At 49.3% G+C, this 22,974-nt stretch overlaps 1 protein-coding gene across 4 annotated transcripts in view; it reads right to left on the bottom strand.

Annotated features, from left to right (window-relative positions):
* The window catches only part of SEPTIN2 (septin 2), a 1,372,599-nt gene that overhangs the window by 485,601 nt on the left and 864,024 nt on the right, over window positions 1-22,974 (bottom strand). For all 4 annotated transcript variants that reach the window (XM_069618110.1, XM_069618109.1, XM_069618111.1 and 1 more), the window contains one exon: window positions 21,649-21,794. In XM_069618110.1, coding sequence (XP_069474211.1) covers window positions 21,649-21,794 — 146 coding nt within the window. The remainder of the gene's footprint in view (window positions 1-21,648; window positions 21,795-22,974) is intronic.

Raw genomic sequence — 22,974 nt, 5'->3', positions numbered from 1 at the left:
TAAACTCTTTTCGAACTCTCTGCAAGACTTTCAAAGCCTAGTGTAACTGTGTGATCTTGGGCGCATTTGTGCTCTACTCTCTCTAAGAGTGGGCCCAGCCTTTGGACTTTGGCTCACAAGTGACTTTTGCTCTTCTGCGTTGCTAAAAGTGTTCCTAAATCTTAGAGTGGTGTATATTCCCATATTCTGTCTTTTTCCCTCCCTTCTTCTTGGACTTATTGGAGTGCCATCTATAGTTAAGCGCTCACCTCTGTCTGGAAATAAGTGGGGTTAACTAAGACTTATCTGATAAGGAATAAGGGTTGTATATATTATAATAGTAACTTTGTTTAGAGTGTTTTACAATAAGAGTGCTGGAGTGTTTCAAACAGTGTGTTTTTAAATAAATAATTATATACTTTGATACTAAAGCTCTGGTCAGTGTTCGCCTGTATTATTGTATCTGAGTGCCTATTGTGTATACTTTGCATACTGCCTAACTCTTCTTGAGGGAAGTCTGACTGCTCAGCCACAGCTACCAGGTAAATCTGGGTGGTACAGCTTGCTACCAAGTGAGTTTACTGCTAACACCTGTAGTCCTAAATCTTTTGCAGTGTTTCCAAAGGGAACTGCACAGGTTTCTGCCTAACAGCGCGCGGCCGTTTCCCTCATAGCACGTGACAGAGCACACGTGGGAAAACTGCACGTTCAAGTGTCATCGTGTGTAATTGGAGGAAAGGGCCCGCGTACACGCGTATCTGACATGTACATGTGGGCCGGTTTAAAAGCTACGTGTAGGACGCCATTTCCTTGTACGTGCTTTTCGTGGAGAGCGAGTGGGTGAAATCTGTACTTCTTGTCGGTTCACACGCGATTACTTCACAGCGTTTCTAGTTCGTACTCCCTGTTACCTCTGACAGCTCTTTTCTGATTTTTTGTTGGCCTGTTTCCTCAAACAGAGTTCACTTCTCCTTTTTTCCTGTCTCCTCAGAGAGCGTACAATTCTTCTTATGTCATCTACTGCCCCAAGTATGCAGGGTGAGGAGGCTGCAGGAGCAGCTGCAGCTCCATCCGCCCCAGCTCTGACTCTCCCAGCCAGGACAGTTTCAGTCCAGGTCCATCAAACTGACGTTCCCCCTGCCAACATTACCCCGCAACCAATGCCTGCATCAAGACCTATGGTCATTGTGCATTCCCACACTCCTACTACCCAGTCCACCAGTGATTCTGTCCCTACTGACCAGAGTGGCGTAAGCCACTCTGGCTCCGCTCCACCTTTAAAGAAGAGGAAGAAGGGTGCTCTGGCACGATAGGCTGAGACCCCAGACACGGCTACACACTCCGGCACATCAAGGAAGCCTTGCTTTAATGACGCAGAACTTAATGCACTTGTGTCCTATGTGTCGGCACATAGCCACGAAATGCTGGTGACTGCAGGGTGCAAGACCACACCTGGTCAACGTAAGGCACACTGGCAGACCATCGACGACCGCATAAGTGCCCTTGGATTTGTGAGGCGCACAGCTGATGATTGCAACAAGCGGTGGAATGACCTGAAACGCAGAGCAAAGAACAAGCTGGCCTCAAATCATGCCGCTACTCTGGTGACTGGCGGTGGGTCTCCACAAGAGGACAACAAACTCACTGAACTGGAGTCTGTTGCTGGGGCCTTCGTCACAGAGGAACTGATCCAAGGTGTGGGAGAACTACCTGATTATGATGCATTGTCCGGTGAGTGCCCATGCATGTGTGTGTAATGCATGTATATGTTTGGGTGACCAGTTCTGATTGAGTGCCAGGTGAGGGCTGTGTGTGCCTGAGTGGTATGGGTCACCCATGTGCTTCATCCAAAACATTCAGCGGCCTTGAATTTGGGTGCGACAGTATCCCTTCTGCCCACAGTAGTAATTTAGCGCAACATTACGGCAGTTGCCCTTAAAGTGGCATCTTGCAACAACATTGTTTGTATTTTTCAGTGTTCGTTCAGGCTGATAGTTTCAATTCTCCCACTTTTGCTACGCATTCCTCAGCCCTATTGTCACATTTGTGACATGCTTCTGTCATTCATGAACCCCACATTGGCCCACTTGTGTTACCTTGTTAGGTGAATGATTTGACCATTCAGGCTGATTGAGTATTGGCCTGATCACATACATTTTTGGGGCCTGTTTGAATGTGGAACATGATAGTGGTTTCCCGTCATGTTGACGTGCACAACCATTGATGTGTACATCCACCTGCAATCACTGTATTTTTGTACACTGGATGTGTTGCAGTGTGTGGCACATGAGTATTTTGTCACTACGTAGCATTTTTCATCTCATCAGGTCCATCTCACATGGATGGCTGACAGTACTCATTCACTGACATATGGATGTACTTGTGGAATGTACCATGGCTATGGTACATGCCATCTGTGTTCTGGCATGTGTCATGTCATGTGTATTGGGCATGCCACTAAGAGGTCAATGTGTGATGGCAGTGCTACGCAGCATGCAGCAAATGTGTTGCTCTTCCATCTTGGTGTCATCAGTGTCTGCCTTTTGCCTCCCGTTCCAACTCAGTGACAGTGCACGCATGGGAGGGTTATAGTCATGTGGGACATGTGTAAATCATGTACTGGTTCTGTAGCTTGTCAGGCCTATTTGTGTGTTATGGTGCTAATGCCCGTTTCCATTTTTTGTCTTTCATGTTTTTGCAGGGGATGACACACTTGATGCTGTTGAGGTTGAGGAGATGGTGCAGACCCAGGAGGAATCTCAGGCACGACCGGGCATCAGTGGGGGACGTAGTGTGGTGGTGGGTGAGAACCTAATCTTGCTGCAGACCATTCTGTCCAGGGGTGTCTCTGGGTGCACCTCCCCAGACCTCTATTCAGGTGCTGATTCGGATGATGAGACCTATGTGCCGTCGCAGGTAAGTGTTTCTGGCAGGGATTCTGTTCTGTCCAACCCACCTGCACCAGGGGTAGAACCCTCTATGGGGATGTCAGTGTTGGTAAGTCCGCCTTTGGCGGTTACGGATGCAGGGTCACACTCCACAACATCTGATCCTGTTCCTGGGCCAGCAGATCAGAGGGGGAATGCAGTCCTGCAGCCTCAGGCAGTGTCGGCACAGCAAGGCACAGATCGCCTTGCCCCAAACAGGTGTGGTGCACACCGACGCGGTGGCCGTACGCCACCAGGCAATATCGCATGGGAACAATCCATGTACGGTATGGCAACCCAACAGGCAGCATCAGTTGAGATGATGGCTCAAGCAATGGAGCGGGTGGCCACTTCCATTGTCCCCCCCCTGAAAGGCAGATGGAGCAACTACAGCAGGCAACAGACTCCATTTGCCAATCACACAGGGAAGACATGTTGGCGTCCAACAGGCGGCACTGGAGACTCTACGCCAATCGATATCAATAGAGTCCCAGGGCCACAGGGAAGCCCTGAGGGTACAACTCCATCACCTCAGGGAGACTCTTGTTGACCTTGAGGCTTCCACTAACTTGAGGACAGAACAGCAGCTGGAGCGGCTCACATGTTCGCTCTCAGCTGAGATGCAGGCAACTCGGGAGGAGATCCGGGCAGCACGTCAGGTGCTGCATGGGGATCGCTGCACTATAATCCTCCAGAACGAGACCTTCCACACATGCATGCTTGCTGCCATAGAGGACCATACCAGGGCTTTGCGTGGGCTGCCTTCCATAGCACCACCAACTCCTGATGCAGCAGCAGAGGGTGATGAGAGGGACAGCAGCAGTTCTCCCACAATGGCATAGCCGTGCAGGCCATGAGCCCATGGAGGTGTTTTTATTTTCCGCCAACATCCACACAGGTAGCAGTTGGTGCGCACCCTGTCCTCGGACCTCCTGGGTGGCCTAGACCCCCTCCACCCCCCTCCCAGTCCCCCACATGGGCATTTTTTTTTTTTTTTTAAACAGTGTGTTGCCTTGTGTGGCTCCTGTGGGCATCCACTGTATTCTGACTGGGCACATGCAGGCTTGTCCTGAGTTTGGGTTAGATGCTTGGGTTTGTGAGACACACACCCCTCCTGCTTCCCGTTTACATGGGCTTGCAAAGGGTGTGCCCAAGTGACAGTGAATTACACAATGACGTTGGACTTCCATGAGCTGTGTGGGCAGTCTGTAGTCAATACTGTGTATACATTCCTAGTGGATGTTGTTGTATTGTACACTGCATGGTGTATTGATATGTCATGCCTTCCTCCTAATTTGCAGGTTCATTCCTCATGTCTTCACAAGGCTGTCTACTTTGGAGATGGAGTTCATGTTTTAAGCAGTGCACTTACACATTTGCGTGGCAGCAACACTGTACAGTTGGAAGGGGTTGATGTGCTGGCATAATCAGGTTGTAAGACTACCACTACTTTAACTTAGTACTGTCATGTTTTTGCTATGTTTTTGCTATGTTTGAGGTTGTGTAGCTGCATTGTATTGTTGGTAAGTATTTGGTCATGTGTGTTGTTAGTTCTACATTACTGGGAGCATATTGTGTGTGGCCAGTTTCCATTAGGGACACTGTACTTTGTGACACTTGTGTCAGGTTTTGGGGATTGCTTTGTTTGCTCTCACATAGCATGACATGCCATGGTGTTTTGGGTGGCGGTGCTGGGGAGGGGTTGGGTGACATGGCACTGTTGTCATGTTGCATTTTGCAAGGGGGTAATGAATTTAGCAGCATAGAAGTGTGTCTTTTGATGACACAGCATTGGTGGTGTTTGTGTAGGTAGGGATGCACATAATGTAACACTTCCAGGTGACCAATCTCAGGCTGGTATGGTTGTGACAGTTGACTGTCCCTTATGTCATCATCATTGATTGTCAGCTGGTATGTGCCAGGGCTGTGTGCACTCCACAGGGGTGTGATTTTAGTTGAAGTAATTAGCCACCAGCTGCGTACGGGCTGCCTCACCCCGTGCCCTTTCCCCTCCCATGCGCAGCAGCCGTGAATGTGGTTGGGGATGTGGGGGCACCACCATGTCCACCGGCAGGCCCCGGCGTGTTGCAACGTTGTGCAGGACACATGCTGCCACTATGATCCTGCACACTACTGGGGGAACGTATAACAGCTGCCCGCCAGAACGGTCAAGGGAGCGAAAGCGTGACTTGAGAGCACTCCGAATGTGCGCTCCACTATGTCCCGGGTTGCAATGTGGGCTGTGTTGTATCTTACCTCGGGTGGCGTAGTGGGGTTTCGAATTGGTGTCATCATGTGGGTGCTCGGAGGGTAGGCACTGTCCCCAGGGGAGGTGGTAATGGGCATCATTAGTGGGGTTGTGACATTACTCAGTATCTGACATGCATGCATGTGCTGTGGCATTTATACTCCCCGAGCAGCCATGTATCGCAATGCCGCCCACCTTCTAGGTCCCGGTTTAGGGTTGACATTCTGTAAATGAAACTGTCGTGGGTGGGCCCTGGATAGTTGGCATATACTGAGGTGATGATTCCCTTGGCATCACATACTACCTTCACGTTGCTGGAAAGCCAGTGCTTGCGGTTTCTATAGATGTGCTCTGATGCCCTGGGGGGGACATAGAGCCACATGGGTGCAATCAATGGCACCTAGGACTTAGGGGAATTGTGCAGCCCTGTAGAAATCCTGGACGGCAGCCTGCCTTTCTGCAGGTGTTCTGGACAGGTATATGTGCCTGCGGACTGATGGGCGTGAAGTCATGATGGCCAAGACCTGGTTTAGGCAGCGTGACTGCGTGGCCTGTGACAACCCCCCCACTATAGCACTTGTCCGCTGAAATGATCCAGTGGCCAAGAAGTGCAGTACATTGAGGACCTTCTCCAGGGGGCTGAGTGCTTGGGAGCACAGGGTGGGTGATATGAGGTCATCCTCCCACTCACTCATCAGGTCGAGTATTATGTGAGGTGGAAACCTGTACCTCCCATACACCTGGTCATCAGGCATCCCAAAAAGGCTGGTTCTGGGTGTGAAAATTCTGGGCCTGACTATCCTCCTCCTCCTCCTCCTCCTCCTCCTCCTCCTGCGGTATCCCACGACCACTGCTGCTAGGAACGGTATATTCATCCTGGCGTCTGAGCTCTGTTTGCGCGCACTTTTATGCTGCGCGGGTCCACGTACGCCTGCTTCCTGCTGGCGTACGGGTTTCCGGATTAGCGCGTCTTTTTTGGCGCACGTGTTAGCCCCGTTCGATTCCATGAATACGTGTTTTGAACGTGCGTGTGAGCGTTCCGCGCATTTACCTCCTGTACTTCCCAGTGACGCCCACATTTTCACGCGTTGTTCCCCATTCCGCGTGTCACGCCCCCTGTTCCTCCTACTTTTGTTGTGTGTGCCGCGCTATGTGCGATTTCGCTGTGTGCATAGCGCACGCTGTTTGGAGACGTGTGCACCAGCGTGCGCCACGCAGAATTCTGGCGCACATCCTGTGATTTACACGCGCACGGACTTCCATGAATCGCTGTGCGCGGGTTTCCTGCGATTTTCACACTGGCACTGCAATTCGCACGCTTGCACAGAAAATTTCAGCGCACATTAATTCCATGAATCGGCCTGTAAATGTGAAGAACTCCCACGCCCCCATATTGAAGTCCCATATGCATTTAAAACACATTTAACTCTTAAAACCCTAGTTCAGGTCCCAAACATGGTGACACAGTATCGCTGCAATGACTCACAACCACGGACAGAATATCTCATATTAGGAAGTACAACAAAAGGGACATGTTACAGCTGTATAACTGCTATCATACAAAAATGTCAAATCCCATCACTGCGAGGCTGAAAACATGGGATTTATTTAATCGGAAGTTTGCACTTTTTCACACAAATATAGATGGGTTTTGGGGTAGGGGTATTAATTAGAAATAGATGGGGGTTTGGGAGGTTCCTGGAGGGGGTGTGGGATAGCTCCCCTGCATTTATTTGAGAGAAAAAGTGCAACTATTCAACAACAAAAATACGCTGTTTTGGGCAGCCATGTAATTTATGTGAAATAATCATGTAGATTTATTCTCCATATGAAGGAGTTCATATTGCCACAAAGGCACAATTTAATCAAATTGTTACCAAACTTTGAACAATGAACCTGCCCATGGGGGAGCGTGGCTACAGGGCTATGCGATAGAAGGTGTTCCACAGGAGCTGCTGCTGATCCGGACAAGAAAATATGCATATAGTCTGCCAAGACAGATAAAATGATAGGTGAAGACTCATGAAAGCGCACTGCATAGTCCAAGCATAATTTCAAATTCGATAGTGCTGAAATTTGCGCATTGCAAGCCCTGAGAAGATAGCCGTGGCTCTCGGCAGAGTAACCAAGATGGCTGTCTGCCGAGAACAAAGATGCGGGGCAAAGATGACATCAGTGTATGGATAGCGGAGTGCGGTTGTGCTTGGAGTGGATAGAAACGGGCAGGAGCGGTCTGATACAGGATGAGGAGCAGTGCTCATTTGGGGCAGAACGGCGGGGATAGTATCGTAAACCCCACCGGAACAAATCAGTGAGATGGCAGATCATAACGAGGTGAGGGAGCGCATACGTAAAATCAGTAGAGACTAGCGGCATGGAGTGGCTTCGATATGGAGCGCTCGGCTCGGAAGTGATGCTGGACTATGCATGAGAACACTGCCGTGACACCACTAAAGGGGATAAAGGTGCAAGGAATGCATGCAGAACTGTGGGCACACTAGCACGCCCGGAGCGAGGAGGTTATAAATGACAACGGGAGAAAGCTGAGCGTGTCAAGTACAGAGGTAAGCAACACTGCAATAGGCCAAACTATTTCATCTGTGAGGCACGGTTGGCGTTACTTGTTACAACAATAAGGGAAACAGTTGAAACATCCGGAAGACACTGCTGAAGTCTTCCAAACAACCAGGGCAGTTTCTAGTCCATTTGGTGCCCAGGGCGAAACACTAAATTGCGCCCCCCACCCCCGCAAGCTCGGCATGCGCGCCGCTCCTAAACTATACCCTGCGGTTAAGTAACTCCTACCCAACGTCCATAAATCAATGTTATACACATGAAACAGGTTTTATTACATTGTGATTCAAGAACTTTTTATTAAAATAGCATTTTATTTTTCTAACAATTAGTGTCTATTTTAATTTCTTGTATGTGTGACTTATAAAAGCACATCATTTGCTTTTTGGACCCTTGGCTTCTCTGGTCCATCCTACAACTGGTCCTTGGCTCCCTTGCATGCCTGCCAGGTATTTCCATGTCCTTCATGACACTGAGCCAGCCCAGGCATTTCCTGTTAATTGCTAGGACTGGTATTTGTGTTCTTCCAATTATAAGTATGGGCCTAGAAGGACCTCCATGCAAAGTGAAAATTCAGGACAGACTCATGGCGTCACGCATGGCATGGGCCCCCACTTGGCAGCAAGGCCCTTGTGAGTTGCTCTGCTTTTCTGTCACCCCTCTGGTCCTCGACTCCCTTGTGAGTCACTCTTTTCTGCTCAGTCGCCCTACCTGGTTGATCGCTCTCCTCTGGTCCTTGGTTCATATGACCCACCACCCCTCTGGTCATTGGTTCCCTCATGAGTGGCTCTTCTGGCCCATCACTCCTCTGGTCCTTGGTTCATATGGCCCATCACCCCTCTGGTTATTGGCTCCCTCATGAGTTGCACCTCTAGTTAATCACTACTCACATTTTGATGTAATCATAAAATACCTGGGTGGTTACCGAGGATAATTTTTGGCAAAATAAGGGAAGAATAGTGGATTTACAATGCATCTGCTTGTACTCCCCCAAGTGAACAAGCCAAGTACCAGATGCTATGGCAGTATTGGCGAAAGGACTTAGTCATCTGGTTCACGCTAAAGTTGTCCTGTCAATGTACTGAGCATGAAGGAAACTCTTTCAGCTCTCTTTAATCAAGCCTTAACATCAAACGTTGCACTCAAAGTGCATGCCAGTGTTTTTTCAAAGCAGTCTTCTGAGGGTTAATGACTTAATTTGAGCTGGAACCACTACTGGTGTAGTAAAAATGTCTTAACCAGGTCTGCTTTCAGCCAATCGATGTATAAGCACTGTGAGTGTCCATCAGCGAAGTCCTGTTAAAAAAAACATTGGCAAAGCCAACAGTTTTTGGCTTATGTATAAGTTTTAGGCATTGGGTGTTCAACCTTTCTTTGCACACTTTACTAGGGGATTATCAATTGGGCAGGCTGCTTGTAGCACAAAGTGAACTTGAATTCAGGTGCAGCCTGATGCTGTGTGTGGGGGCACCATCAGTCATCCCAGGTGGCTTTCAACACTGTTGACTATGGGGCATTACTAAAGGTTATATTCATCAACATGGAAAACTACGGGCTACTTTGTAAAACGTGTTTCATCTCCCTAAAATGGATGCTCAATTCGCGCAGATGCATCCTCTCAAGCTCGTTCCGCATTACTGTGGAGTAGATCATGGTGTGTCCTAGGTGTCAATAACAACCATGCTATTCAACATGCATATTTTAAGTGAAATCATTCAAAGACTGAATTTTAGTGGATAAGTTCACCTTCTTTTACTTATTCAAAATGTAACTTTTTTTTTCTTTGCCATGCTCACGGAGGTAATCTGCATTTATTTATTTTTTTCCATTCACTTTTAGATTCTGCTTGAAATGGATGCACCCTTGTCTTGGGGGAACAAAATGCACCCAGTACGGTCCTTTCAAACTGTACAATCTGAAACTGGCAAAAAGCCAACATCTTGTGAGTTTCATACAGTATGTCGGGCCCTGGTTGCTTTCGATTTTTACCAGCGAAATTATCTTTCCGCCTTCTATTTTGCCTCCACTACAAATAATTGTACATGCTACAACAGGCCACAAAAAGCGCACTAAACATCTTCATGTTAGCGAGAACCGTCTCTGGGCACTTAAGAAATCGTTTCCTGTAAACACGAGGACAACGGGGGAAGGGAGTCTTTATGCCTGGGTACAGGGCAGTTTCTAGTCACTAAGCCTTGGTGCCAAGCCCATAAAACTTTGCAGCAGTGATCAGCGCTGCCGATAAGCCACGGGGAAGTTAACTCCTAACATGATTGAAAATGGCGGGCGAATGCGGCGCGGGACGCGGCATGGCAGGCGCCGCCCCTTAGTGGGGGTTGCCGGGCCAGAGACACTCCCCCCCTTCTTCCTTCTCCTTCGGCGGTCCCACGGGGGCGTGGGAGGAGGAGCCAACTCACGACACCGGGGGGGCAGAGGGGGGGGCCGCCCCGGAAGTGGCTGGGGATCATGGTCTTGGTGGGGGTGGGGGGGGGCGGCGGGAGCAGGAAGCCGGGGGGGGGGGGGGGAAGACCCTACAAAAGGGTAGGATCGTCACACGGACGATCACTTCCCCCCGGTTCCTGCCCCCGCCGAGTGTGGTCCAAAAGAAGCATTTTTCCAACCGCAGTGGAAAGACGCCCGCTCGCCTACACGGAAGGAGGATTTCGTTTCATGTGGTCCGGTTCGTGTTGCCGTTCGTTTGTGAGGAAGGGTTGCTGTGGTCCGTTGCAGAGTAAGAAAGGCTCCGGCGATGGCGGGTTCCAGCGAAGGAGGAATGGCGTCACGGCAATGAGGGAGCGTCGGGCAAGGAGCTGGGTAAATAGAGAGCAGAGTAGACTCTGCAGAAAGTGGGACTCTGCAGCGGGTATGCCGGGAGCAGGATAAAGTGAGGGATGGTACAGGAACCAATATGCGAGGCGGTGGCTTATGAATTAATGGGGAACATTTGCAGCAGGGCAGCGGTCGTCACTTGAGGACTGGTGGCGGGCGCCATAACGATTAATAAGGCTAATTGTCATGGCAGGAGCGCGGGAGTTGGTCGTGTTTTTAAACTAATTCTGCAACGTGCGACACTTACGGTGGGTGCATACGGTGGCTGGGAGTGCGGGGGAAGGTGACTGAGGCCGGTGATAAGCCCGAGGTCACAGCACCGCTGGCTCTCGTGGCATAGTCATAGAATACTGGGGACTGGGTTATAAATCGATGATCAGAATCCACAGCCGATCCGCTGAGGAGCACGAAGTGGAGCATCAGTGCTCACAGGGCGGTCGACAGGCAACCGGAGTTGGTTTTGTTATCAATGGGCTAGGTGCGGGATGAACACGGGAATGTGCAATGCCGTTGGGAGGTTGCTTTTATGGCTGTGCTTGTCGAGGCGGCTTAGAGGTTAATTGTTGCACCACGTTCGGAGCTAGGCGGGCGATGGTTGTCAAGAAACGCATATAGGGGGACAGGAAATGCTTTTGGTGCGTGAATATAAAACCATGTAGGGGTTTTCGTGGGCATAGTTCTTTTTCACCATTCGGGCGCTTTGCACAGGCATGATGTTCAGAAGTGTGTGGAGTACAAGTGCGGGTGAGTAAGGATGTGCATCTCGATACTCACCTCGAGTATGGGCACCTGTTTGGAATTTACATGTGCTAGTATGGCCACTGCGCTGCGCAATGTTGTTAAGGAATATGGGGCAGAAATGTGGTCAGATGTAGGGTAATAACAAAAGCTTCAGCAGAGCTTGCACGGCGGGCTGGTTTGTAGCATCATTTTCTATGTTGCACGCCCTCCCCACCACACTTTTATTGTGCGGTTAGGCATGCGGAGGCGCGTGGGTGTCCAGCGCGAGGGAGGGTCCGGCTTGGATTATACGGATCCTCTCATCCCGGCATGCAGTATTGATGTAACTGGGGGTGAGACAGTGAATTTTAAAATAAAGGGGCAGTCTGCTTGGGGCAACGGTTAAACGGATGTTTGGATACTGCTTTTAAGAATCCTGGTAGGGCTAGTGTGGGAACGGAACCCCCACTGGCGCAGGGTAATTAAGTGCATGATTTACTATGATGGCGGCAGGTATTTTTCGCTGCTGGGCGGCCCGTACACCTTAGTATGTGCTATGCTGGGAAGTGGCTGAGCATGGAAGGGAAGCACGCTAGCTTTTACTTTACCACACAGCTTAATTAGCGACTGGTTCGGGCACTTTGGAGGTGGGAAATATCATGTTGTTGGTAAGGATAGGTTGTCTGGAGCCCTTCAATTCATATTAAAGGGCAAGTATGCTGTGTACTGAGATTGGGTTTGCTAGGAGGGATTAGAGGACCGGTCGGGTAGCACAGTGAGGAGAGCGCTCACTGACATCCGTGCAGTGTTTGCTAACATAGGTTCGGATCCTGGCAGGGCCAACCGCAGCCGTTTGATTAAAGAACACCACAGGCTGTGGGTATTAAAAAACAGCGCTCCGATGCACGAGTCTCCGTAGCCCTATATAAGTCCAATATGATATGTCAAAAGGGACTGACCCATGGCGGCAGTTGTGAGGAGCTGACGGGTGGGAGAGCATGTCGATAACGAGTGGTTAGGTAGCTCAGGGAGCAGGGCCTAATATTGTGGATGCGGTAGACAGGGAAGCTAACGCGGGGTCTCACGTTATCATGAAAAAGGGAAGACACTTTTCGGTAACATGGGGAGTTAAAGCAGGGGTGTACAGCTTTCCTTCAAAGGAAGAAAGAACGTTGCGCGGGTTCGTGCGAAGCAGCGTGGAAGTTCCAGTGTTCCGGCAAGGGTGTTTTCGGTTCCGGTGGGACAAGGAGTGTCCAGGTACCCATAGAGCGTAGAGGTAATGGCCGCAACGTGGGGGGATTATGGAGGGATAAGTGGTTTTTATGTGCAAGGTGCAGCCGTGCGTCCGCTTTGCGAATGGAATATGGTTCAGGCAGCGTTACTAAGGTGGGTGTTCTCATAAGGTCCCCCTGCATGTTTTTCAGTATCGGATGGCCGCCGCGCCACGTTTTAGTGGTTTAAATCGAGCTCACGGCATGTTCTGGTTAAGTAAGATTGCCGCCGTGCAAAGGTTAGCTTGTTTCAGGTGAACACAGCAGGTTTTTCCCAATTGCGATGGCCGCCCCGCAGCGTACGGTCGTTTCACAAGGTAATGCAGCATGTTGTCAGAAGTTCTGATGGCCAACGCGCGACTAACGGGTGTTTTCAATTTTAGGCAGCACGTGTGTAACAAGTTGGATGGGCGCGCGCCACATTGAGTTATTTCGAGTATATGGGGGCTGGTGATTTTCTAAATTAATGGCCTCCGCGCCAAGTGCGTCTATTAACTTAAAGCCACGTGCTGTAATTCAGTGAGATGCTAGCATGATTTGCTTAGTTTGCTGGTGGCAGCACCATGCTCGGTTGGGTTCGGCAGTTTTAGCCAGCAAGTTGCCCATCATTGGGTGTAGCGGGGCAACCTGCGGTAAGTTTATGCATTTCTTGCTAAGGTGGCTTTTCCTTCCACAGGGTGTGCTTCCTAATGGGCTTATCCGGTGTTATAATCCCATGTACATGGAGCAGGAAACCTGGCACTAGATGTTTTACAGCGGTGGGAACGAAGGGGACGGAATGGGGCACAGCATCAAATTTATAATGCACCGGGTTGTAGTGGGTCTGGGGTGCGAGGATACAAGGGGGTGAGTAAGAGTTCGCGATGCCTCGTGGGTAATGGCGTCTGCCGGAAGGGGCCATTTATGGCAGGGTGCCCCGATTGGCCCTGTACAACACGGCGATGAAAATGTTTAGGTAACACGTTCATGGTTATGGGGCCTACGCAGGTAACGAGGTAAAGCGCCCAAGCGAAAAAGACACGAGGTGCGCAGGTATAAATGATGAATATTGGAAACAGTCACAGCAGTATGCAGGTTGGTTAATGTCGTACCAATTACGGTTGGGGGATATTGCATGTAATATGTGCTCTGTAAAGCGCGTTGGATTATGGCGCTACATGAATTACACGTCAGTAGCAGCACTGTTACTACTTCTTTTCGTACACTTTAACCACCGGAGGTGGATATAAAAAGGGCAGCATCCGCTCTCGTTAAAGGGGTCAAACACCAGTGTGGGGCCAGTCAATGTTTCAGGTGGATATTACGTTTGGGTTTTAAGGGTAAAAGCGCAATGCGGTGGAGGGATTTCAACAAGGGGATTGTCCACAAGGGGGGCGTGGGGGGTTAAGGGGGCCGATTCCTCCCTGTGCATCTCCCCTCCCACAAACATTGACACGCTAGGGTATGTGTAGCTTTCTCCTTCCTACCAATCGGTCTCCTCTATCCATACTTAAACATGTCTGCATTCGGCGAGTACTGGCCACGATGGCACGGGTGAGGGTATGAGATGCAGGAAGGAAAAAATGGGGGAACTCTCTGCCGCCGGCAGCCCGCAGAGAGTCTTGGAGGAGTTAAATTGCGATCCCTGTAGCAAAGCGCTGTCAGGCCCATAGGGGAATGCACAGCCAACAGATTAGAATTTACGGTGCCCCAGGAGTACTAGACTCAGGGGAGGCCCTGGGGAAAAAGGGGAGGGAGATAGGGGTCTTGGAAACCATTCCAAACCCAAAAGAGAGGGGCGGGGGGGGGGGATCAAAAGAACGAAGCTCAAAATACAACAAAGGTCTTCAAGGGAAGCCCGCCGGGGGGGGGGGGGGGGGGAATTTGGGGATGAGGGTCTCGAGTAGAGGCTGTGCTAGAGAAATAGGTGGGACTGTGAGTCAAAGTAGTACGGGACACTAGTACATATGGACATCGCAGGACGATGACTTTTTAGGCAGGGAGAAAGTGGTGGGTCGGCACCGGAGGTCGGGGTCGGCCCGCTGTTGTATGTGAAGCACGAGTTGCATTGGGACACTGTCGGTGGTGTCTGTATAGGATCTTCCAGTCGCAAGGCGCCAAGGGGCGGCCTGCGGTAGAGAGAAGGGGACCTTGGGGACTCAGAGGGGAGGGGGCGGGCAGAGCTGCATTTGAGTCAACGGACCAAAGTTAAGAGGAGAACAAAACGATAAGGATGGGGGCAAGTGGCAATCAACGACAGATGACCAAGGGGTAGAGAGAAGATAGACAGGGCCGGGGTACCCCAGAGGCGTCCGCTTGACGCCGACGGCGGGGGGGGGGGGGGGGGGAGACCCTAGGTAACCTCACACGGAGTAGAAGAACCTGTGGTGTGGTGAATTACGGATCGTATGTAAGATAACTCCAAGACTTTATGCAAAATAAAGCTGCTGTGGCATTAACACATCCAATCGTACAACTTGTCTCCGCCTATTATTGCTTGCACAGGGAATGCGGATGAGGGAAGGGCAGCACAGCAGAAAGGGTGGGGGGAGTGGGGAGAGGGGCAGGGGTGGTTGTGCCGGCCTACACGACACCTGGACTAAGGGTTGGTTGGGTGTGCAGTGGGGGGGGGAGGTGAATGGCGTTAGGATGCCCCCCGCTAAGGAGTTAACTTCCCTGTGGCTTATTGTTTCTTCACTTCACCCGCTGTGGCGCCGAGTCTCATAGTGACCCCTGCTGCTAATGAAATTTATCAGCAGAGGTCCTGGCGCCTCAGCGCGGATTGAAATTAAAAAGGCTGAGGGGCGGGGGATGTCAAAAGGCGGTCGTTTGTGCACGATTGCTCAAGTAGCTGATGTGCTCACGTTAGGTGCCGGGACGTGAGCACATCAGAGGCAGCGCCAGAACCTGCTGTCTCTACTCGAGCAATCGCGCACAGCCCAAGGCAATTGAGCTCGCCGCATGGCGAATGCGCCCCCAGGGCAAGTCGAGCCGTCGCCAGTGTGGGCTATTGAGCCCCCGGGGCGACTGCGCCCCGGGCGGTCGCCCGCCTCGCCCGGGCCAAGAAACGGGCCTGCAAACAACATTGCTGCTCGGACTGAGAAACGCAAACGCACCGTTGGCGAACAATCGCCACTGCACGGAAAAAGCACACTACACATTGTGAGAGGCGAATCATGAAGATTACTGCGGCTGAATACTGCCCGAACAGAGGCTCCTGAGGCAAACAGCGAGACTCGACAAAAGAGACAGAGGGGAGAACAGCGAAAGCCTGGGGAGAGATGGAAAGGTTCCAAGGCAGTGAGGAAAAAAGAAAGGAACACGCTGAAGGGACAATACAGCGCCGAGTCCTGCTGGAAAACTGGCGCTGTAGAACTGATCAGATGAGCACAGGAATGCAGTGGATAACACCGCGCAGGTTGCATACTCCCCCCACAGTGATGCAAACTTTGGGTTAGATTCCAGGCATCAACATACAACGGGAAATTGGGACATAAACGAGGAAGTGGGGTGGGGTGGGGCGGGAGGGCGCTTGCTGGTACAACGGCCCCTATAGTAGAGGCTGATGGTAGGAGGCATACACCAGACGTAGTTGAGGGATTGATAGCTCCCTTGGAATAAAGCAGCCACAATTGACCAGGATACAATCCCTGTAGGCTACGACGAGGAGAACCCACGTATACAGCACTGGGCAGTATATGATCGTAATTGTAGGGGGATAAAGCACTAACAGCGAGAATCCCAAGAGACATGAAGTAAAAGCGCAAACATCATAAGCAGGGAGACAGCAGGTACACAAGTTGCTGACAGAGATTGAAAGTTCTGGGCAGAACGCTTGCAGTGGAGGTTGGCGAAGTGCGGTGCGCAGGAACGATCAGCAAACGTGGCAATTCTCACCGCTGGTTAGACTCCAAAGGACGCCAGGGCTGGTAGACACGACAGAACTGAGGCAGACCCCAACAGGTGATGAGCATACAGTGAAAAGGGCAAGTACGTGTGAAAAGGACAAGTACATGGAAGACTTCATTGCTCAATACGGCCCTGCAACAGATCAAACGGAGTACAATATAGATTGCGGTGAAAGAGTGGGCCGGGACCACATGGATGCAATAATGGCATCCAAGCCAAATAAGACCAAAGGGAAGCAGTCATCCATAGACGCCTTCACCAAACAAGCACAAACAACCGATGATGCGAAAGGGTAAGACGCACAAGGAGAAGAAGCCCCTGTGCGGGGTTATCAGAAGATCCTGGAAGCCACAGCAGGGTTGAAGGCATCATTGGAATTTTAAATTTATGCTGTCAGAATTGACGTGAACCTTCCAAGACAAGATGTCAGAGCCCTGACAGAATGAACAGAAGTACTAGAGAAGGAAGTAAAGGCTAACACGAGCAATTGCAATGCTAACTCCAGGAGGTCTCCACACTACAACAGCAGGTGAGGAACCTAGAGTACAGAGCAGAAGCGGAAGGGCGGGCGCGTAGAAATAACGTACGCATTGTTGGGCTCCCGGCAGGAGAGGAAGGCTCGAGCCAGACACATTTCACAGAAAACATGTTGCTGCAGGAGACAGGAGCCAAGTCACTCACTCAGGGGTTCACGCTGGAGAGCGTGCATGGAGCCCTGACAAAGAGACCTCTGCCGGTCTCCGCCTCAGTTAATAATAGCCAAGATATTGAACTATAAAGACAGATAAAGGATCCTAGACCATTTTCGGAAAGGAGGACCAATAAGCAGAGCATTGGCGACCATCAAGGCATATCCGGATTAGACTTTCTTGGTGCAGAAGCAAAGAATGAACTACGTGTCGTCAAGAGGAGGTTATGTGCGGCTAATCTTAAACACATGTTGCTATATCCAGCTAAGATGAGGGTCTTGCACAAGGACAGAGCCGTTTTTTTTTTTAGACTCCGGATGATGTGAATAAATGGATGGATACGTTGAACTTTCCAGCCGAAACAGATGACCAGGCAAGAAGCGGAAGGGATAAATGATGCTGCATTGCTGATATGCTGTATAAGTGAACTGCTCATTGGTGATTATGTGAGGGTTAGGCATTGACATTCTATAGGGAAGTTGGCCTACAGACACGTATACGGTTTGAACAGTCATATCAAAAGGAACTGGGTGATGGCTTATTGGAGACGTCAGAAAATAGATATAGCTCTACTACAAGAAACACACCCAACTAAAGACAGGCAAGACACCTTAGCATGGGGAAGGGTGACCTTGGGTTCCACATATTCGGCATATGCTAGAGTGCTGATATGGGTGGCTCGGACATTTCTGTTCAAGGTCCTCCAGACCTACCTAGATACTGTTGGTAGGATGATTATATTGTGAGGGAGAGTGGTAAGAGATAAATATGTGTTAATACATATGCCCCAAATCACGACATAGCTGCATATTGTCGATCCTTATATATCAAGATGGGCCCGCACAGAGATGGGGCGCTAATATGGGGAGGGGATTTTAATTGGACGTTAGACCCATTAATGGAAAGGTCGGATGGTAAGTTTGCTCATTCAGCCCCCGCAGCGAAAGCTCCAACTACGTTGTTGCACACATATAAGCTGGTAGACATGTGGAGAGCAATGCATTGACAGGAACGGGTATACTCTCACTATAATGCTCCCACAAATCTATACACAAGGTTGGATTAGGTGATTGCGGGAGGAGAGATGCTAGGGGAGCTCAAGCAGACAGAACACAAAGCAAGGGTCCTTTCAGACCACGCTCTTCTGGTAATCAAATGGCAGGTTTCACGCCCCCAATACCCCCATTCCCCCCGGGCCAGAATCCCAACCTGGACACTGAGGGTGGAAGCACTCAGACACAGGGTTCCAGGAACATCTAAGGGAGGAGGTCAAGGAATACTTTCTGCACAATAAGGGCAGTGTGAAATCAGCAGGGACACTGTGGGAGGCTTTTAAAATAGTGATGAGGTGAGTGGCCATATCGAAGTCAAAAGGGCAGACAAGATGTTACTGTATGGGAGTTACAGGAAGCGGAATGCAGGCTAGAAGCTATCGCGCAAACGGGAGATGGGTCCCTAGAAGAAGCACAAGAGGTGACCCGCTTACAGCAGGAATGTCAGAAACACTGGGATAGGTTAAGCAATTCAAGCTATAAGAAATATACTGCGAGACAATACGCAGAAGGTGACAAACCGGGGAGGTTACTAGCCTGGCTCTACAAAAGCGAGAACAAACGTAGAACAGTTAGAGCAGTGGTAGGAATGGATGGAGGGTTTCACGAGTCGCAAGGAGTGAATAAATGCTTTCATGAATATTATACACGATTATATGAGGAAACCGAGTGTGACCTGGTAGAGATACAGGAAGCCCTATCCGAGATTAACCTGCCCAAGCTCAGTACGGTAGAACGAGACAAATTGGAGGTCCCTATTGTGATAGATGAATTAGAGTATGTAATTAATGAATTACCAACAGGAAAAGTCCCAGGAACAGACGGGCTCCCCAGCAAATTCTATAAAGAATACAAGGCAGATATCCTACCTCCACTGTTGGAAATGCTTAATGAATTACTGGAAAAGGGCAGATTGCCTGGATCTTTAAAGGAATCGATGAGTCCCCCTTCTAAAACTGGATAAGCCGGACACAGACTGTGGCTCGTACAGACCCCTTTCACTATTAAACCAAGATGGTTAAAAACATACAACAGCTATGGCACTCAGGCTTAAACCACTCATAGCCAAGCTCATACACTTAGACCAGACAGGATATGTCCCGCATAGAAATATCACCATTAACTTTTGCAGACTGCACCATGTGATAGATTGTACCCAGGAAGATACACAACAGTGCGTTATCATCGTTCTATGCAGTCAAGGCGTTTGACTGTCAGATGGCCATGGCTGCTGGCAGTGTTGTAGGGATTTGGCATGGGGCCAACATTTATTAAATGGGTGAGGCTGCTGTATAATAAACCAGTAGCCAGGGTCAAGACAGGCACAATTATCTCAGACCAATGGCAGCTAGGCAAAGGTACGAGACAAGGGTGCCCGTGGTCTCCGATGTTCTTTATTTTGGCATTGGAACCCCTCGCAATTTATTTGCGGGATGAATATGGTGAGGCTGGGATAGATACGGCCGGAGGGAGACATTTAGTATCATTGTATGCAGACAATGTGCGCCTTTACTTACAACACCCGGAGATAAATTTGCAATTTATTCTAGATGTGATGGCGCAATATGATACTTTTTCAGGTATAACAATTTATCCACAAAAGTCCAGTGTGTTCCCATTAGGAGGATATATTGGGAAGCCGACACGCAAGCTACCAATACTACTAATCAAGTGTGAAGTAGACATGTTCCGATACTTAGGGGTGAACATTTATCATGAACCTCAGACTTAATATACACAGAATACAGCGAAAGCAATGAGCAGAATTAAACATTCCATGTCTTCGTGGGCTAGATTGCCATTAACTATGATGGGACGGGCAGCGCTGCTGAAAATGGTGGTACTCCCGAGACTCCTTCACTTTTTCACAAATGTCCCGTTTGTGATACCAAGGTAATTTTTCAATAAACTGCATAGGGTCTGCAGGCGCTTCCTGTGGAATAACTCGAGGTGCAGGGTGGTGCTCTGGAAGCTCCAAAATGTCTCTTATCTGAATAAAACTAGCTAACTTTGAAGTATACTTTGTTGCCAGACAGTTGCAATTTGTAGCAAAATGGCTTTCGGGCGAACAAACGCACAAGTCGCAGCTGTTACAGACAACAGGTGCCCAGTTCTCCCTAAATTAAGTTATATGGATAAAGGACTTGCAAGTAACATACTCGTCCAGGTTGATGAGATTGGGGTGTGTAGTGTGGCGGAGAACCAGTCAATTGATGGGGAACATCGCAACGTACTCCGTGCAGAATCCACTGGTGGCGCTAGAAGGGGCGAGTGACCAACTACGGCTGAATGTGACAAAATACTGGGAACTGAAGGGAGTGGCGACGGTAGGGGACCTGTTGAAGGAGGGTTTACCTAAAGAGTTTGGGGAGTTGATGGATGAAACGGGAATACACCCAGGGCAATACCTCACACTCTAGCCTATTGAGGAACCTCAGCATAAATGGCCGCGTTACAGCCAGATGAAACAATAGACATTTTATGATGTGTCAGAAGGTGGGCACGAAGTCTCGCAGATTTACGAGTTGCTAATGTCTAAAGTGGGGAAGGAATTAGAGCAGACGAGACAGCAATAGGAGGCAGATTTAAAGGAACCAATAGCAGATGCAGTGTGGAATAGAGCTATGGTGTATCATAAAAAGGTGTCTGGAAAAGCAAGATTCCAATAGATTCATCTGTACATAACCCACAGATCATACCGGGCAGTGATACAATCATGCCCGAAGTGTGGGGAGTGGACGCAGATTTGGTCCATATGTTCTGAGCCTGCACAGAAATAGGTTGATTCTGGGGGGAGGTGGCTCAAGCATTGGCAAAGGCAGATATCACCCTAGACATTGTATCTCCCCTGGCATGTTTGCTGGGGAGCTTTGCAGAACCCAAAAGGGCTAAACATGCAAGTACATTTCACGATCTGGCATATATATTAGTGAAACGTAGAATAGCGATGGGATGGAAAGCGCAAACAAGGCCCTGGGTGCAAGTATGGCGGAAAGACCTAATAAAAAGGCTGAATACGGAAACAATGTTATGGCAAGAGGCAGTAAGCAGAACATTGGACCAGTGAGAAGGAGGGGTGTAAGCTTGGAGGTAGTTGATTGCAGAGTTGGACACCACCGCGACAGTTGACAGAGAATTGGAGCAAAGTCCGACACAGGCAGGCGCAGATGTCAAGAGCGGCAGGGGGAGAATAGACAAAAGGATGATGGTATTATGTAGGGTGGAGTAGGCCGGGGTTGTGGGGCAACGAGGGAACAAACAGGATGAAAGCTTTACTGTGATTTATGTGTACACCATATCGAAATGTCTTAGTTGTTGTGCTATAAAATATAATAAAAATGGTTTAAAAAAAAAAGAAATTAGCCTGCCCATATTAACAATGCCCAATTGTCACAACTCACTAATACATTTTATTCATACAAAGCTTAAACAAATTGTGCTCGTTTTGTATTTCAATAAAAATGGTCTTACATCAGCATGGTCCTCAGTTTAAGGAAGTCGTTGTGCTCTGGATTCTCAACTTCTACCACCCCCCAGGGGTACAGTCGACCACGAACCTTTTTACCTTTGGCCTCAATTAATTGGTTGGATCCAACCACAGAAAAGGGAATACTGGCCTAGAATAGATGAAAAAAGTATTTATCAATAAGGCACTTGCATAAATAAGATTGGGACGAAGTTGGTTACATTTTCTGGGTGTAGGAAAGCATAAAGAAATTAGATTTCTTTTGGCAACACGACTATTACAGGTTATGAATGATCCAAAAGGACATGCATTACTTACCGTAAAAAAAACATTTGATGATTGTATCTGCTTAGATTCACATGCTGTGCATATAGTCCGACATCCAGTGGTAACCGCAGAGTATTGCATCTCGTCTTTCGAGAATCGAAAGGGGATGTCGACATGAGCGTGCCTGTAACACTATCCCTACGTGCAGTGTACCCAAAATCCCTCACGTGTTGCGGTCCCTCCGATTGTATTTTTTCTGCCGTGAGGGAGCCTTAGGACTATCCTCAAGTATGTCCATGCGTTTCTGAGGGAATTGCAGGTGTCCGAACTCTATGACCTCAAGAGCCAGGCCACTAAGTTCAATGTTTGCGAGCATGGCTGGAGTGTCTCCCCTTTGTCCTGAGACAACATGTTGTTCGATCAAGGTAGTTTCACTGGAGGAGATAGACACATCTCCATCAGATCAGCGAACCAGGGTTGGCGGGCCCACCAATATCATGGTGACTGGTTCCTAGTGCACTATCTTGTTGAGTAGTGGAGTCGGGGCGTTGGGGGGGGGGTTCGGGGGGGGAAGCGTAAACAAATTTCCCTGACCATGTGATCCAGAGTCCGTTCCCCTTGGAAAAGTTATGGGGGTACCTGGAGGCCTAGTCTTGGCATTGAGCGTTCTCCATAGTTGCAAACAAGTTTATTTCTGGGAAGCCCCATTCTGCGAAAACGTTGGAGACAGTGTAATCGCCATTCGTACTCCATGGGTAGTGGGAAATCTCTGCTGAGTACGTCTGCCAGAAGACAGTTCCCCTGGAACATTTTGTGACAACAAGAACATGTTGTGTTTGAGAGCCCACTTCCAAATATTCTGGGACAGTTTGGACAGCCCTCGAGAGTGAGAGCCCCTTATTTGTTCAGATAGTACATGTCGGTGGTGCTGTCTGAGTATCAGGACCGTCTTCCTTTGCAGTTGTGTCTGAAAGGCTTTCAGTGCTTTGAATACTGCCAACAGTTCCAACAGATTCATGTGGTTGGATGCTATGTATGACAACCAAAGTCTGCATGCTGTTTGT

This window comes from Ambystoma mexicanum, chromosome 10, assembly GCF_040938575.1.
Source record: "Ambystoma mexicanum isolate Mex_15411 chromosome 10, UKY_AmexF1_1, whole genome shotgun sequence".
NCBI classification, from domain to species: domain Eukaryota; kingdom Metazoa; phylum Chordata; class Amphibia; order Caudata; family Ambystomatidae; genus Ambystoma; species Ambystoma mexicanum.
This window is presented reverse-complemented; position numbering and strand designations above follow the sequence as displayed.